Raw genomic sequence first — 15,528 nt, 5'->3', positions numbered from 1 at the left:
GAGATTAACACCAGGGGTCTTCCTGTGCTGCTCTGGCTGATTTTTGGGTGAAGCAGTGGAAGGGAGCGGTGTGTGCACTGACAATGAACGGCGGATTTGGCATCCCTGAGCTGATAGGGGACATCATGGAAGCTTTTTGCAGATGCATCTCCCCAACAGAAGGAATTTAAGCTCCATCTGGTAGGACTAAACCATCTGAGTATTGAAGTTCTTGCACAAGGAGCAGTAAGGAGGTTTACATCGTCTATGTGGTCTCTTCAGGCCTTAGTGTGAGATCACACATGGTCCCATTAAAAAGATCTCCAATAGTATACAGATTCATTTATGGGCAGAAGAATATTACATTTAATAAGCATCTTTTGGGAAACACACACTGGCAACTCATAACTGTCCATTGTGAGGTGAACATACTGGAGACCTCTTTTCCAGCTTTGGCATGGCTTTACCTACCTCGCCTCCATGTGAGAGGCAAAAAGCATCAACAAGCCTGTGATGAACCTGTGTCTCACAGTTAATGTCATGGGATACAGGATTTGATTGCAGTTTCAAGGGTGAGGGGTAAAGCTTCGGAAAGAGGTAACCAAGATAACAAATTGTTGACATTGGAATGGCTTTGCATAAACAGCTACACAATGCATTGGTATTATATGCTCTTCAAAAGAGGAAAATCCACTTACTTTTAATGTTTTAATATGCCCTGATGCTAGAGGAAACAAAAAACAAATTCACATATCACATCAAAGATAATAATAATTATTATTATTATAATTCATAAAAATAATCTGACCGACCGGCAGCATTTGTTGGCTTTAGAAGGCCTCCTATGAAAGAAACACAGTTGAAGGCATCTGAGAGCTCTTGGCAGGTGGGATGAATTCAAGTTTCAAAGACAAGTCTGGGAATAACCCCTGCATGCTATGGCCCTTTGATGTTGACAGGTCTGGCAGCCAGGCTTGCATAGTAAGCACATTGTGTGGGGTCACACTGTCCATTAGCTCCTGGAGGTCCCTGTGGACCCTTGAGACCAGGCACACCAGCTTCACCTTGAGGGCCTGGTGGTCCTGGCATCCCATCTTTGGCATAGCCAGGCTCCCCTGGGAGACCTAAAACAAAACCAAAATGCCCTTTTGTGAGTGATACTTGCAGGGTGCAGTAATCAGCAATGTAGCATCACAGGAGATGGCTTTGAAGCCAAACAGGGATGTGGGCATCACTTTCCACAGGTATGGGTCTGGCTGGCATGTATCTAAAAGGATATGACAAGTGTATCTCATCTGAAAGAAAGATTTCCACCCCCTATAGCATCCTTGGGCTGCACAGCTCCAGTATAGCTGTTCTTCCTGTATCACCATGTTGAAGCTGTGCAGCTACCCAATGACATATAGTCCTCATAGAGAGGTGGTGAGGATGGTAAAGCTTGAGGTAAGAGCCAGCTTTGGGACATAGCTCATTCATACAAAGCATTCTGGGTCCATTGTCATTTTAAGGAAATACAGGGCTAGAATGGCAAATGCAGACCATGGGTTTAGGAAGGCTTCCCATAGTTTCCTCCCCAAATAAAGCAGGGTGAAGGCAAAACTGATCAATGATTCCTAATTTCAAATTACAGACAAAATACATTTGCTGCTTCTTTGTCAGCAAAGGTAAAACACAAGCTGTGTGCCTGAAACACAGGTGTTAGAGATGACCTTTTATACCATCTGAAGCTGCCTGAACCTCTGGGTTCAGCTTGGTCACAACAAGATTCTGGCAAGAGCAGGTAGGACTCTGCACAGTGTATCTAGTAATTAAAGCTTCACTCTGGATTTGTCCCAAAGGCCAGTTAACCTTGCTGTTACTGAGGTGGATCATTATACCTGTCACTCAATCCAAGGAAATAAAGGTGGCTAAATATGATGCTAGTGATATATTTCTTCACCTTGGGGCACTTTCTACAGAAATGATGTATGCCATGTTTATGTTATCCTGACTGACGGTATCCAGCATACAGATGCTGGAGAGGGGACTTTTCATCAGGGATTTTAGTGATAGGACAAGGAGTGATGGGTTCAAACTTAAACAGGCGAAGTTCAGGTTAGATATAAGGAAGTTCTTTACTGTCAGGGTGGTGGTGAGGCACAGGCACACATTGCCCAGAGAAAGTGGTGAACGCTCCATCCCTGACAGTGATCAAGGCCAGGTTGGACAGAGCCTTGGGCAACATGGTCTAGTGTGAGGTGTCCCTGCCCATGGCAGGGGGGTTGGAACTGAATGATCTTAAGGTCCTTTCCAGCCCAAACCATTCTGTGATTCTGTGATGCTAATATAGCAGAGACCTGTGTCCTTGTAGCAGTTCTGAGTGATGTGTTTTGTGGGATTGTCTGAATAAACACACCTGGAATTCCTGGAGGACCTATTTCCCCTCGCTGGCCAACACCAGTGTCTCCTTTATCACCCTTTGCTCCTCTTTCTCCTATAGAGAGGGAAAGAAAAACAATGAACTGATGAGCAGAATTTAATACTACTACCACTGGTCTTCCATCCACACTGAAACCAATATATTTGCTAAACATAGTTCCTAATTATGGCCAGTCCTCAGAGATGGGACATTAAGTGGGAATGAAGACATGCCCCGCTTCAGTTCTGACCAGAGGTGGAACACACCAGCAACTGCTGGTCGCATTCACCGCCTCTGGTTCAACAGACTGAGACTGCTTCAAAGTCATCCATCTGAGGATCACTTAGATGCTACTAAAAGGAAATGTTGATGCCAAAGTGCAGTGGACATATCCCTTTATCACACTGCTCAAACACACCAAATTTCTCTTACCTTTGGGACCAATAGGTCCAGGTGGCCCTTCAGACCCAGTCTGTCCAGGCCGGCCAGGCTCTCCTGGAGGGCCAGTTCTTCCTGGGAGTCCTTCCTTCCCGGGGGGACCAGGAGGTCCTGGTCTGCCATGGGACACTTTGACATGTGCAGGCTGTATCTGAGCCAGGAGATAGGCTAACTTTGCTGTGAAGAGTGGGAAATGGGTTTGTTAGACTAGAAGATCAGTGCTCTAAGAGATGGAGCGACAGAACCAGTGGCCCCATAAAGTCCAAGTACTGTCACAGGTCAATTTTTCAGGGCCACCCATTTGCTGTCCACATACAATCCTTCCCCATAAGCCATGATGGTGACTCCATAAGCCTCTCTATATTAATTAAACCTAATTTCTCAATAACTTTAAGCATCTACTAGATTTCATACTTAACCCTAAACACTTCTCTCATCCTCTGCTCCTTGTTCACCAAGGATCTGAAATGTCTCCTCCTTTAGCTGTGCAGCCAGCGGATTTGTGTCAAACTGGAATCACTGCTGCTCTGAAAAGAAAAGCCTATTTCCACTGCTTCTGCTACACAGAAAAAGATACTACATGTCTGCTTTGTAAGGAGAAAGCTTACTTTCCTTTTTCTCGGATGTAACACGTGGGGTTAAAGCTAATGTATCCATCTCTGGCTGTGAAGTCAGAAACTTAACTAAGGCAGCTCCCTGTGTCAGCATATCCTCCAATTTCCAAGCAGGCACACTGCTTGCCACTTCCATATTAAGACCCCGAACAGCCTAGAGAGCTCTTAAGACATACTCAGCATCACAAAAACATCCGACAGAACAGAGAAGGATTTTCTATCTGCCTTTCATTGATCCACAATCTTGAATGCTTTTAGATTGGCATGGAATTTGAAGTGTGAGAGTGTGTAAATAAAACCCTTGAAATAAATCACTCCATTGAACCATGATCTTCAGCATGGGAAAATGCCTGCAGCTATGTGTCAGCTTCTTCAAGAAGCAACGCAGCTCTGTGTTTCACTGTAGATGGGGTCAGTAGCAGCCTGAAATTCATGTGCCTTGAGAGGGGCAGTAGCCCATTGCCATTCTGCCCCCTTTTCTCACATTGATGAGTGCCACATCCAGAAATCAGAACATTTCTCCTCCAGCTGGGACCTCAAAAGCAAGTTTATGCTCTACTACAATTACTTTCCCTTCCAGGTCCCCAGATTAAGCTGTTTGAATTTGTATCTTCTCTTGTGCTACTGCCTCATAATTCCCAGGCATCTGCAGGAATGTGTCTGCAGCAAAGCTGTTTTGGTAGCAAAGACATAAGGTGCTTAGCACAGGCAATGGCCTTGGCCTGAATAAGGGAGAAAACCCCTGTGCTATGGCTTGGAACATCAAGCTTGGGGATTGGTAAAGCTTGCTAAGCACATTCCATTTTACACATTCCTCCTTCCAGTCAGGCTTGTTGCAACATTGCCCTCCATAAGCAGGAGGGGTTCGGGTGCCACCACAGCTATGGAGAGCATCTTTCACACTCTCAGATACATTTTCAGGATTCCCAGAGCTGATTACTTACCATCAAGCTGCTTGTCTAACTCCTCCTGGATGAGCCTTCTCAAAGTCTCTAGAGATGGGGACTCCCCCTAGGGAGTAATAATGACAGCAATAGCAAGACATAATAATCACAGCCAGGGGATGTGCAAATTGAGCCCTCCATAATGGGTTTAGTGGGTTGCATTTCATTAGCCACAGCATACATAGGACTATAGGGATTGTCTGAAAGATGTATGTAAAGGAACTCAAAACATCCACAATTCCCAATCTGCTGGCAAGCCATGGGATCAGTGGTGCAAGAGGGGAGCCTGGTCAGAGGCATAGCTGGGCACTGGCACCACCTCCTTCCTAGAGAAAATCTCCCTCCTAAAGACTAATAGGAGAAGCAGTAGAAATCAAATCAGGAGATGTCCTCTGCCCTACTAGATCATAATAGAAAGCCTACCTCCTTCTTCAGCACTGCATATTTCCTTGCAGAGAAAAGCATGCATGCCCCCAAGGTACTTAAGGTGGGTATCTAGACTTGCTACAAACACTTGCACTGGATGTTTTATCTCAGGGAACAGCAAACAGTTTATGCACATGATACCTATTCTAAATGAGTACAGAGTACAAGGTTCTGCCTGATTTCAGGCTGTTGAAGGGAAAGGGAGGATGTGGCTGCCTGGCCTTGGTACCCTACCCAGCCTCTTTCAGCCTGACTCTCAACTCTTTTGTTTGATGTTGCTGTAAAAGCTGTCAGAACTCAAAGTAATGTGAACAAGTCTGAATGATGCAATTGAAAAAACACAAGGAAAGCATTTTTGGTAGGTGGAAGCAGAATTTTCCAGGTTGTGGCTTTCTAATGAAATAAAAAAGTAGTTTTAGGGTAACCAGACTTTTTTCTTTGCATAAACTGGAAAGAAAAGATTTAGCTATATGTAAAAAATAAACCATTTTGAACCAGCACGATCAAATGCTTTCCTCTGTAAACTGTAAAGTGAGATGCTTCACTTGAAATATGTATTTTCTTTTTGGCTTAAATTATTCTTTGAATTTCTTCCAGTTTCAAAAATAGGCTCTATTTTTTTGTGTATGAGTTACTTGCATGAAAGTGTTTTTCCCTCGCACCTATCCTTTTAACATACAAGGGTGCAGTCTGTGTCCTTTATATTTATAAAGACCTAGTGACGTCTTCTGAATCAGAAATTACTCTTCATTAAGAAATGTGGCTTTTATTAAATAGAAACATTTCAATTTCAATCAGTAATATACTGCTGAGAAGTATAGAGTTGGTCTATTTGCTGACTTCTTCCCAACACAAATTTTGCATGAGAAAAAGATATGTTTGTTGATGACAAAAGAAACAATTCTGTCATTAAGCACTAACCATTTGCGATGGCTCTTAGTGAATATCCCAGCTATCAAACACGATTGTGGAATGTACTTTGAAGGCGTACAAATTATCTTTTCAAGTTTTAACTTTATTGGTTGCACCAAGTGCCTATAATCATCACCGGATTTCATTAAATCGCTATGTTGTTGAGACACACAAAGAAATGCTTTGTCTAAAATTTACCCAGTTTTTACAGCAGAGATTATTTCACTCTTTATTTCCCTCTGAGACGATCTCAAATTCATTCTCAGGATAGGCATAATGGCTTCACTAATGCTGGTAGTATTTCTCATTCTTCTAGATACATTTCCCTAAGGCAGTCTCAGTAGTGAGACTGTTTCCCGTTAGAGACAAAAAAAAAAAAAGAGAGAGAGAATATTAAAGTAAAATAGGATTTTTTGAATTCTGATGAGCTGGCTCCAGGATTTCCAGGAATAGAGCAGTGACCTTTCCACAGCTCAGCGTTCTGTCTCTCATAACAACCAGCAGCAGGGGAAGGCATAAAGTCTCTGTATGAAACGCTTAATGTTTAAAATCATTATAGAAAGAAGCTTTTTCAGACCCATGACCATAGTAACAAGAATCTGATTTAGGCTTTTAGGGGTATAAGATGCCAAGGAATGGCTGCCCTGGCTATAGGTTGATATTGCTTAGCTCTCCTGAAGTTCAATCCCCATGACGCTTCCCTGAGATGTGTTGTAGTATCAAGAGATGGAAACAGTGCCTCCCTATCCTAACACACACTTGCTCTGGTTCCTATGAGCCTTACTGTAATCTTCTGTACTTTTCTGATCACACACCATATATGTGATACACGTACTGTACAAAGCCCTTTTCTGTCAATCTTACCCTTGGTCCTGGAAATCCTGGTTGTCCTGGAGGACCAGGAGGTCCAACCTGCCCAGTGTCTCCCGGGGGTCCGTGGGGACCCATCAGTCCTGGATGGCCTTTGTGACCAGGTATCCCAGGATCACCTGGAGGGCCTTTTTCTCCTTGAGGGCCTTTTTCACCTCTGATTCCTGGCTCTCCCTAAAGTGAAAACCAAACAGCATTACCACCACAAAATAAAAGGCAAACTTCTCACTACCAAGCACAGCAAAATAGGAACAGCTGAGCTTGCAAAGTTACTGAATACAACATCTGGTGCATTACAAATGATCCACAAATTATTACTGACATAGAATTATTAAAGAGAGGACTGGGAAGGTGGGAAGAGTGAAAGATCCCTACAGGACACACTTCTCTCTTGAATGACCCCTTCCCCTAAGTCAAAATAGCTCTCTTTATTTCAACCTAATGAAATAACTAATAACATTCTTCAACCTACCCTCTCTCCTTTGGAGCCAGTTTCCCCTGTTTTCCCTGGTGCACCCTGCAACAAAATCAGGGTGAGATTTAAAGAGCTATACATAATAACAGTAAATAATAAAGCACATGCCATTGCAGTGATTTTTGTGACCTGGGGAAAGCTTATTTCTTTGTCAGTCCCACAGATTCCTGAGAGCTCCCCATTTGCTCTCAAGTATCAACTATTCAAGAAAAAAAATAATTTGTTGCAACCTAGGTCACATTCTTGATGTTTTAGACCCAAAACACCAGCCTTACTTTGAAACAATTGGGAATTTAACTTACCTCTTTTCCAGGAGGACCCTTCTCTCCTGGCTCTCCCTGAGAGAGAGATACAGAGAATGAATTTAGCACCCGTTGCAAGGAGTTGGAACAGAAAAAGCCCTACCTAATAACTACCAGTCTTGCTTTCTGTTTAGAGGTCAAGGTTTCTGCTACAGAGCAGCATGTTTGGATGATTTATCCTTAACCCACTGCTATAGGTCATTCCTGGAAAGACACATCCTACTATTTAGAAAGATTTTTTTAGTAAAGCTGCACACTGTGTAAATGTAAATAACATGAATTTATATCAAACCAAATGAGTGCAGGACAGATGTTTCCTTGAAAGTGTGCTCCTTCTTTCAATACATTTTGTTCCTCTTTCTTACAGACATTTCACAAAGCTTCACACACTTTACTTGGGCTGGTTTAGCTTAAGCATTGTCAGTGGTTCACCCATAACATGTAAAGGAAATCAATTTTGTAAGTAGAGGTATCATCTTGTATTACACTAGCTGAGGTAATGCATACTGAGTCCGTGATAAAGCAAGTTTGAGCCTGAAAGCTTGCCTGCGTTTCAGAACTGTATTAAAAAACCTCAATTTGAACAATTATTATTAGGATTTTTTCTATACTTTGCATTTATAATGAGATAATTAACCAATACAATTTGAATTTTAGCCTTTCAATGAAATCAATGTCACTGCTTTCCTGAAGTGCACCAATAAAGCAAAACAATCATCAAGCCAGTTACTGTCAAAATTCTGCCCACTTTCCCATAGCATGAATGGAAAGACTCATAGAATCAGAGAATCCTTGGTGTTGGAAGGGACATTAAGGCTCATCCAGTTCCAACCCCCTGCCATGGGCAGGGACACCTTCCACTAGAGAAGGTTGCTCCAAGCCCTGTCCTACCTAGCCTTGAGCACTGCCAGGGATGGGGCAGCCACAGTTCCTCTGGGCACCCTGTGCCAGCACCTCAGCACCCTCACAGGGAAGCATTTCTGCCTTATATCTAACCTAAATCTCCTCTGTTTATGCTTGAACCCATTACCCCCTGTCCTATCACTACAGTCTCTGAGGAAGAGTCCCTCTCCAGCATTCTTCAGATATTGGAATTCTGCTGCAACTCACACACGTGATCATATCTGTAATGTGCATCAGGAGGTATTTTTCCCCATAAGCTGGTAACACATATAAGATCTTCAGCAGTGCTTACATATATAGATGTATGCATAAGTAATGTAAGCAATCACAGACGTGTGATCACATCAGCTCCAAATCAGGCAGCATCACACTCACTCGAGCATTCCTTTGGGCCATTTCAGTTTTTAATGGCCACCACATTTGCAGATTTAAAATAATTTTCCAGAGAAATATTTCTTTCTCTTCTTTTCACCACAAAACTCCCTTTCCAACCATAAAAAATGAACAAAGAAAAGAGAATCATCCTGTGGAAGATTCCACTCTGCCAGATTCACATGAAAACCTTTTAAATATCGTAAGTTACAACAGAGCGAGAAATAAAACTATTTACCCAACATTCACCCTTTCCATCCTTCTAGTGAAGTGAAACACATTTTACTTGCCTTGGAAGGGCTAAAGAGATAGGATTTCAAGGCTGTGATCTTTTCAGGTGTGTAATTATTACTGTAGATCAGTTTGGGAGATACAGGAACGCTTTAATTGCAATGTACGTCCATTGCTGGTAACAAAAGAGTTTTGCTTGGAATAGCAAATGTCAGAAATAGCTGTATTATCATCCGCACTTAAAATTTCCCCATTTACCTCATTTAGGGTTCAAGTAGAGATATAGTCTGAGAACCTAAATACGCCATACCCATATGAAGTCGACTATTGAAACACTCCAATGAATGCACACATCAGCAGTGCTGACTGACAGGTACCAGGACAGTAAATGAGATTAAGGATGTTTGGCTATATGTAAATGCTGGTTTTGCAGTCCAGTTTCCTTTGGAAGCAAAAAATGTATGGCTTCAGGATCACTGCATCTCCTGCTTATGTGTTTTTACCTCATTAAAGATGATCATGTCCCATCTTCATCAATGTAACATTTAAAAGCAGGTCTAATAGGTCTAATCCATGCTCAGACATACTTACAGGTGGTCCTCGGGGTCCTATGAAGCCAGGTAGTCCTGGGTTGCCACTTTCTCCTTTATTTCCTTTGGGACCCTTAGGACAGAAATGAGACAGACACTAGAGTTTCTCCAACATCTCTTTTCCAGAGCATGCATTTACAGGTATATTGGAACTGGGAAATTTCACTGTAGCAGCAGGATTCCCAAAACTGACAAGGAAAGGAAGAACAAAGTCACTTAGAAAAGCAGACTGCCAACACCATATGCTTGCATTATTAATAAGCTATGTGGGGTCCCTGTTGAAAAGATGAAAATGAAGCGACACTTACAGAGTGGCTGGAGGTGTGTTCAGCGGCTGTTTTGGCCTGGCATGGTTTATAAATTGATGTTACAGAGTGGAAATGTTGTGATGGGCAATGACAGGGAAACAGTGAGGTGGTCATTCTGCTCAAACATGGGAATACAAGCAACAGACAGCCTTTATTTCCAGATTCAATTTAAAACATGTCTGCCTTATCTCTTGTGATATTCTACCCAAGTATCCCTTCTTCTTACAGATCAAGGCAGTTTAAATAGCAGTTCATGATACAGGACCATTTCACATACACTTCTGATAATGTTTTTTTTTACTTTTATTTTAACCTTTTCTTTCACAGCTTTGCCCCTAGCCTTCTAATTCAGAACATGTCCCCTTTTTTCTTCTTAGAGTAAATCTTGTCTCTATTTTAAGCCTGTCTTGTGTAAAGTGAGCACCAATGGACAGGCATAAAACACAGGGCTTTTGAGACTGCAATTAGCCCAAAGAGATTTCAGGGGCTGGGCAACATTGCTGCTTGCAGTGCTAAGCATGAATGCACTGTGGATTGGGATAGGAACTGTCAAATAGTAGATGCAAAAGGGGAAGGTTCCTGGCAGGTTTTACCTTCTCATTACAAGTCAGCAATGGTGAAAGTGGAAAAGAAACCCTGATTGCCGTGATAACCTTTCCTGCTTCTCTTTTTTTTTTTCCCAAATAACATATTGGCTTGTCACATTGTGAAACAAATTGGTGTGTTTCCAGACATGGCTGCAAATAAATGGATTCATGTACAGCACAAGGAAATACTTCCTATAATAAGCTTTATGAAAGGGAGAGGATTCATTTTAATGACAGAGAAAGATATTGATGGAGATGACTGTCTGTTCTGCTGACCAACACTGCCTCATTGTTTCTCCTTTCTCATCCATCTGACTTCATCCTTTTTCAATCTCCTGTGTTATTTTTGGATTCTAAATCCTCTGGAGCAGAGACTGCTGTAGTTCTGTGTGTGTGCAGTAAGCTCCCTAGGTCACTAACTGGCTGCCTAGGTAATGTGATAACATGATGATGATTAAAACATAGCCCCCGTTTGGCACTCACAGAGCATCCCAAATCCAAAGTGGCCTGGTAAAGACACAGAAAGCTAAAAAGCACTAACAGGAAATGGGAGCAGGGTGAGCATGATGAGAAGAAGAAATGAAGATTGAAAAGGCAACTGCAGGGATCCACAGGGTAAGAAGCAATGGCAGTAGTCCCAAGGAAGGTAAGAAGAAGCTGTGTCAAGGAGAAAAGCTGTAGCACTGATTCTTGACTGCAGAAGGGCTGTGAAACTGCACCCATCCTGCCCCACCTGCACTATGTGAGTTGTCACCACTACATGCAGAATAGTGTTGGTTTCTCTGTCACCACTTAGGAGGAGACATCCCTGCAGCACAGCAATACATGCTCAGGGCACAAGTCTGTGGCAAGGCTGAAGTTGCTTTGTGGCATTTCAAGGGCCACAAAGAAGGCTGAAGTCCTGCTGTGATTTTTCAGGTTTCTCCTGCTATGCCTTTATTCCTGTCTAAATCTAACAGCCGAGCAAGCTGTAATGGCTAAGTAGATGGAGAGAGGGAAGAGCCCTGTGCTGCAGTAGATGCCACTGGACACAGAGGTACATTTGCATGGATTTGCTGAATCCTGAACAATTTCAGAAGCAGAACAGAGGAAAAAAAAAGAAAACAAATCAAAACAAAACCAATTCTTCACTGTCCTCCTTACAGCTCTTCATTATCATACTGTTCTTCCACACAGGATGGCCCTGGGGAGATTTCATTCTGCTTCGTGATCTTGGTTTACTACCCACTGTCTGCTCTTTCCCCAGGTGCCTGGGGAGGATTATTCTGCTGCTGCTATTCCTCAGTGGCAGTCTGCCATCTCCCCGAGGCCCTCTCCTTCCTTGTGCTGGCTGCACACTCTCTGCTTGGCAAAATTAAATGTACTGGTGAAGATGAGGCGTGCCAATCTTTTTTTTTTTTTCCACATCAGGTAATCAATCTTTTCCTTTTTTTGTGTGTGTGAACACTGAACTTTTGCTGGGAAAAATGATTCCAGGAATGCAGAATCATAGAATCACAGAATGGCTTGGGTTGGAAAGGATCTTGGAAAGCATCTACTTCCAAACCCCTGCCATGGGCAGGGATGTCTCACACTAGACCATGTCACCCAAGGCTCTGTCCAACATAGCCAATCCCCCTCCAGTGTCATGGCCAGTCGGTGATTTTCAGACATGGAAACTTCAGGGATGGTGAGCACCTATGCATAATCCACTCCATCCTTACTTTATCAGTCACCTCTCCTTGACATAACTGCTTGCTGCATGAGTTTCCATTTTTGGTACTTACTGGGTTACCTGCTGGGCCAGGTTCTCCTGCAGATCCGGGTGATCCATTCTTGCCCTACGTGATAAAGAAAAAGGTTATTGAAGTAATGCATACTACAATTAAAAACATCCACCTACTGCTACATCAGAAGGAATTTCTTTACCATTGTCCAACCTCCTCTCTTGGCAGACTGTGGAATGCTTATTTCCAATTGACCCTGCAGCTTCTGCACCCCTGATGGCATGAGTGACCCCATCTCAGGGCAAAAATTGAGACATGTGGACCCAAAACCCTAGTTTGAAGATGACCAAATCATCATTCCTCCTCCTGTTCTTCACCCTTAGTGCTATCATATGCAGCATCCTCCTGGGTGGTTGGAACCACCCACTATGGCAGCTATAAGCCACCAGTGGTCAGACAAGCCCCTTTAGTCCATGTTTGAAACACCTGTTGGCTACTCACTGATCAATATTAAAGTCCTCTGCACTGATGACTATCTCCAAGTCACCCAGCACCTTCCTGTATTAGAAAACCTCTTTGCTCCAGTGACTGAGGTAGACCCTGCAAATAACCATCCTCTTCTCAGGGCTACCATTTGAATCAGGGCCCAGAGGCCAGGCACCTATTTTTAATCATCTCAGGCTTCCCCTCTTTTGGGGAATGGAGAAAAACATTTATTCGAAAACTTTGAGGCATCTGATACCAGACAACTCAGAATGAGCTAAATTGTCCTTTAAGAAGACCCGTTTCCCATTCTTCCTTATCAAAGTAGCTGAGCTGACCATCTACGCTAACTAAAATTTGGTGAGATGAAATTCTGCAGCCTGCTCTTCTCTCCTCCCAACTCACCATACAGAGATATTTTTCCCTGCATTGGAGCTGGCATAAAGACCACCCCTTATACTAGCAATATTCAAAATCATGCCTCATCCTTGTTGTTAATCACAGACTGGTTTGTGTTGGAAGGGACATTAAGGCTCATCCAGTTCCAGCCCCCTGTCATGGGCAGGGACACCTTCCACTAGAGCAAGTTGCTACAAGCCCTGTCCTACCTGGCCTTGAACACGGCCAGGGATGGGTCTTTAAGAAACAAAGCAGTGGAAAATCAAGAGAAACTGATACTTTGCTCTCCCACATGCAAACCCCAGGTATCTCTTCTCCAAAGAAGGATGTGCCCTCGAGTTACAATGGTTTAGGTCTCCTCAAATCTTTTTATCCATTGCTAGTGTTGTGCAGGGGCATGACACGTTAGCGAGTGATGCCAGCAGTACAGGAATAATGAGATAAACTACAAAGTAGACACAGGAGCTCTCCATATGTTCCTGCAGTCTTATTTAAACTCCTACCCTAAGCTCAGAGGGATCTGCCGCTCCAGCTCCTGGCATTGCTGGCTGAATCAGCATTTTTGCCCTGATTATGTTGTAGAATCTGTCTCACTAGCAGGTCTTGCTAGGAGGAAAAATAAATTACCAATTGCAACATATTAAGGATGTGCCTGGGTTCAGCATTCAAATTAAATTCAAAATTTATCATTAAAGACCTGCATTCAAATTCGGAACAAGACAACTGAAAAGATAGTGGGATTAACAAAAGTAATTTTTCAGCCATCCCAATTGACACGTTCTGAAATGTCAACTAAAGTGCAGTTTCTCCACTGAAGTTGTAATTAAACTCTACAGGTGTTTAATTAAACAATATTATTCCTAAAATTCTGTTGGGGGTTGAGTTTTTCCCAGAAAAAAATACAGAAAGCATTACAAAAATGAATAGTGTCACAACTGGATCCCACATACCTCAACCTGGGCACTTACAATTAGTGTCTGACTTCAAAAACTGAAGCCATGTGAGAAGCAAATGAGATGCCAGAGCCAGGACTGGAATACAAGAGGTTCCACTTAAACTTGAGAAGAAACTTCTTCTCAGTGAGGGTGACGGAACACTGGAACAGGCTGCCCAGGGAGGTTGTGGAGTCTCCTTCCCTGGAGACATTCAAAACCCGCCTGGACGCATTCCTGTGTAACATTATCTAGGTGTTCCTGCTCCAGCAGGGGGATTGGACTAGATGATCTTTCGAGGTCCCTTCCAATCTCTAACATACTGTGTGTGCGTGTGTGTGTGTGATAAGCACTTCTGACACTGCAGTCCTGGCAAAATCCATTAAACAGTTCTTCCCACCTAGTCAGCAACCTAGTCAGTCTTCCCACCTAGTCATCACTCCACTGCACTAAGTCTGCATCACTTTCTAGTAATGTCATTCTGCTTTGTCTTTCTCAAAGTAAGTGATGTGTTTTAATCATGGAATCATAGAATGGTTTGAGTTGGAAAGGACCATAAAATCATTCAGTTCCAACCCCCTGGCATGGGCAGGGGTGCTTCACACTAGACCATGTTACCGAAGAATCTTGCTGAAGACTCTTCTTCCAAACCAGAAGTCTGGACTGCAGGACATTCCCACTATACACAGTGTACCTCCAGAAACATCTTGTCAGGAGAGAAAACTCACCGGCTGCCCTCTGGGTCCTCGAGGGCCCTGTGGTCCTATGGGGCCAGTATCACCCTGCAGTGAATAACAGTATTCTAGTGAGTAAGAAAGATCTGATATGCAGGCAGTCAAATAAGCATTTGAAAATATTAAATCACACTGCACACAAATTAAGGGAAACAGCATTAAAGGAGTCTCACTACGTTAAATTTTCAACATCTGTTACTGAATACTGTCTGATTACAGGCAGACCCATTATTATCAGGTTATCTTGAAGCTGGATTTCATAAGGACAGAGATTCTCCAGTACTTCTCAAGATTGACCATTATGTTCTCTCTTGAGGGAGGCTTAAGACCTGCTTCTGTCTTCTCTGAAGGGTTTCCTTAGGTCTGTCTTCCATTTGACTTTGTAGGCTACCAACTACAGCACAACAGTTTTCCAGTGGTACAAGGAGGTGTAAGTGAGAAACCACTTTCCCAAGTCCCATGGCAATGGCACATTGCTCAGCAACTGCTGCAGGATCCCACGTCAGCTGCACTCTCCCAGGACTGGGCTATGTGACTGCATCTGACCCCAGTACTGTCAGGATCTGTCTGTACCATTTCTCTTCTATCTGAGCAGCATCATCTTATTCCATGGGTATTTCACATATTTCAATGGAGCTATGCACTCAGTAAGGCTCAGCTTCTATAGAGGAAGCGTGACAGAACCTGGCCCAGTGGGACCTGTAGGATGAAGCACTGCTAAGAGAAGGGTGGCAGAAAGCAGCTCCATGGTTATGTGGCACAGCCTGGGATTCAAACAATTCAGCTTTCTCTGCTTTTCCAAAGACATAGCTGACATTTAAGTGCCAGCAGCTGAGCAGAGACAAAGGCCTTCAAATTCTTCGTTACCCTCACAGTCTTTGCACAAATCATTCCCTGTGCACTGCTGCAATAATTCACCCTTTAT

The 15,528-nt window shown here is 43.1% G+C and overlaps 1 protein-coding gene across 5 annotated transcripts in view; it reads right to left on the bottom strand.

Moving 5' to 3' along the window:
* Positions 1-664: 664 nt before the first annotated feature.
* Positions 665-15,528, bottom strand: part of COL22A1 (collagen type XXII alpha 1 chain) — a 220,934-nt gene continuing 206,070 nt past the window's right edge. For 4 of the 5 annotated variants that reach the window (XM_057429782.1, XM_057429784.1, XM_057429788.1 and 1 more), the window contains 10 exons: positions 14,598-14,651; positions 12,116-12,169; positions 9,456-9,527; positions 7,359-7,394; positions 7,054-7,098; positions 6,576-6,755; positions 4,374-4,440; positions 2,810-2,992; positions 2,375-2,452; positions 665-1,103 (listed from right to left, as the gene is read on the bottom strand). In XM_057429782.1, the coding sequence (XP_057285765.1) occupies positions 916-1,103; positions 2,375-2,452; positions 2,810-2,992; positions 4,374-4,440; positions 6,576-6,755; positions 7,054-7,098; positions 7,359-7,394; positions 9,456-9,527; positions 12,116-12,169; positions 14,598-14,651 (957 nt within the window). In that variant the 3' untranslated portion in view covers positions 665-915. Of the gene's footprint in view, positions 1,104-2,374; positions 2,453-2,809; positions 2,993-4,373; positions 4,441-6,575; positions 6,756-7,053; positions 7,099-7,358; positions 7,395-9,455; positions 9,643-12,115; positions 12,170-14,597; positions 14,652-15,528 lie in introns of those variants that run through there. The other variant, XM_057429787.1, reaches the window with a different exon arrangement.

The sequence above is a fragment of the Pezoporus wallicus genome, unplaced genomic scaffold, assembly GCF_028554395.1.
Source record: "Pezoporus wallicus isolate ANWC-B61680 ecotype Strahan unplaced genomic scaffold, APGP_CSIRO_Pwel_v1 contig_7545, whole genome shotgun sequence".
NCBI lineage: Eukaryota > Metazoa > Chordata > Aves > Psittaciformes > Psittacidae > Pezoporus > Pezoporus wallicus.
Note: the sequence above shows the minus strand (reverse complement) of the source record. Positions and strands in the feature narration are given on the sequence as shown.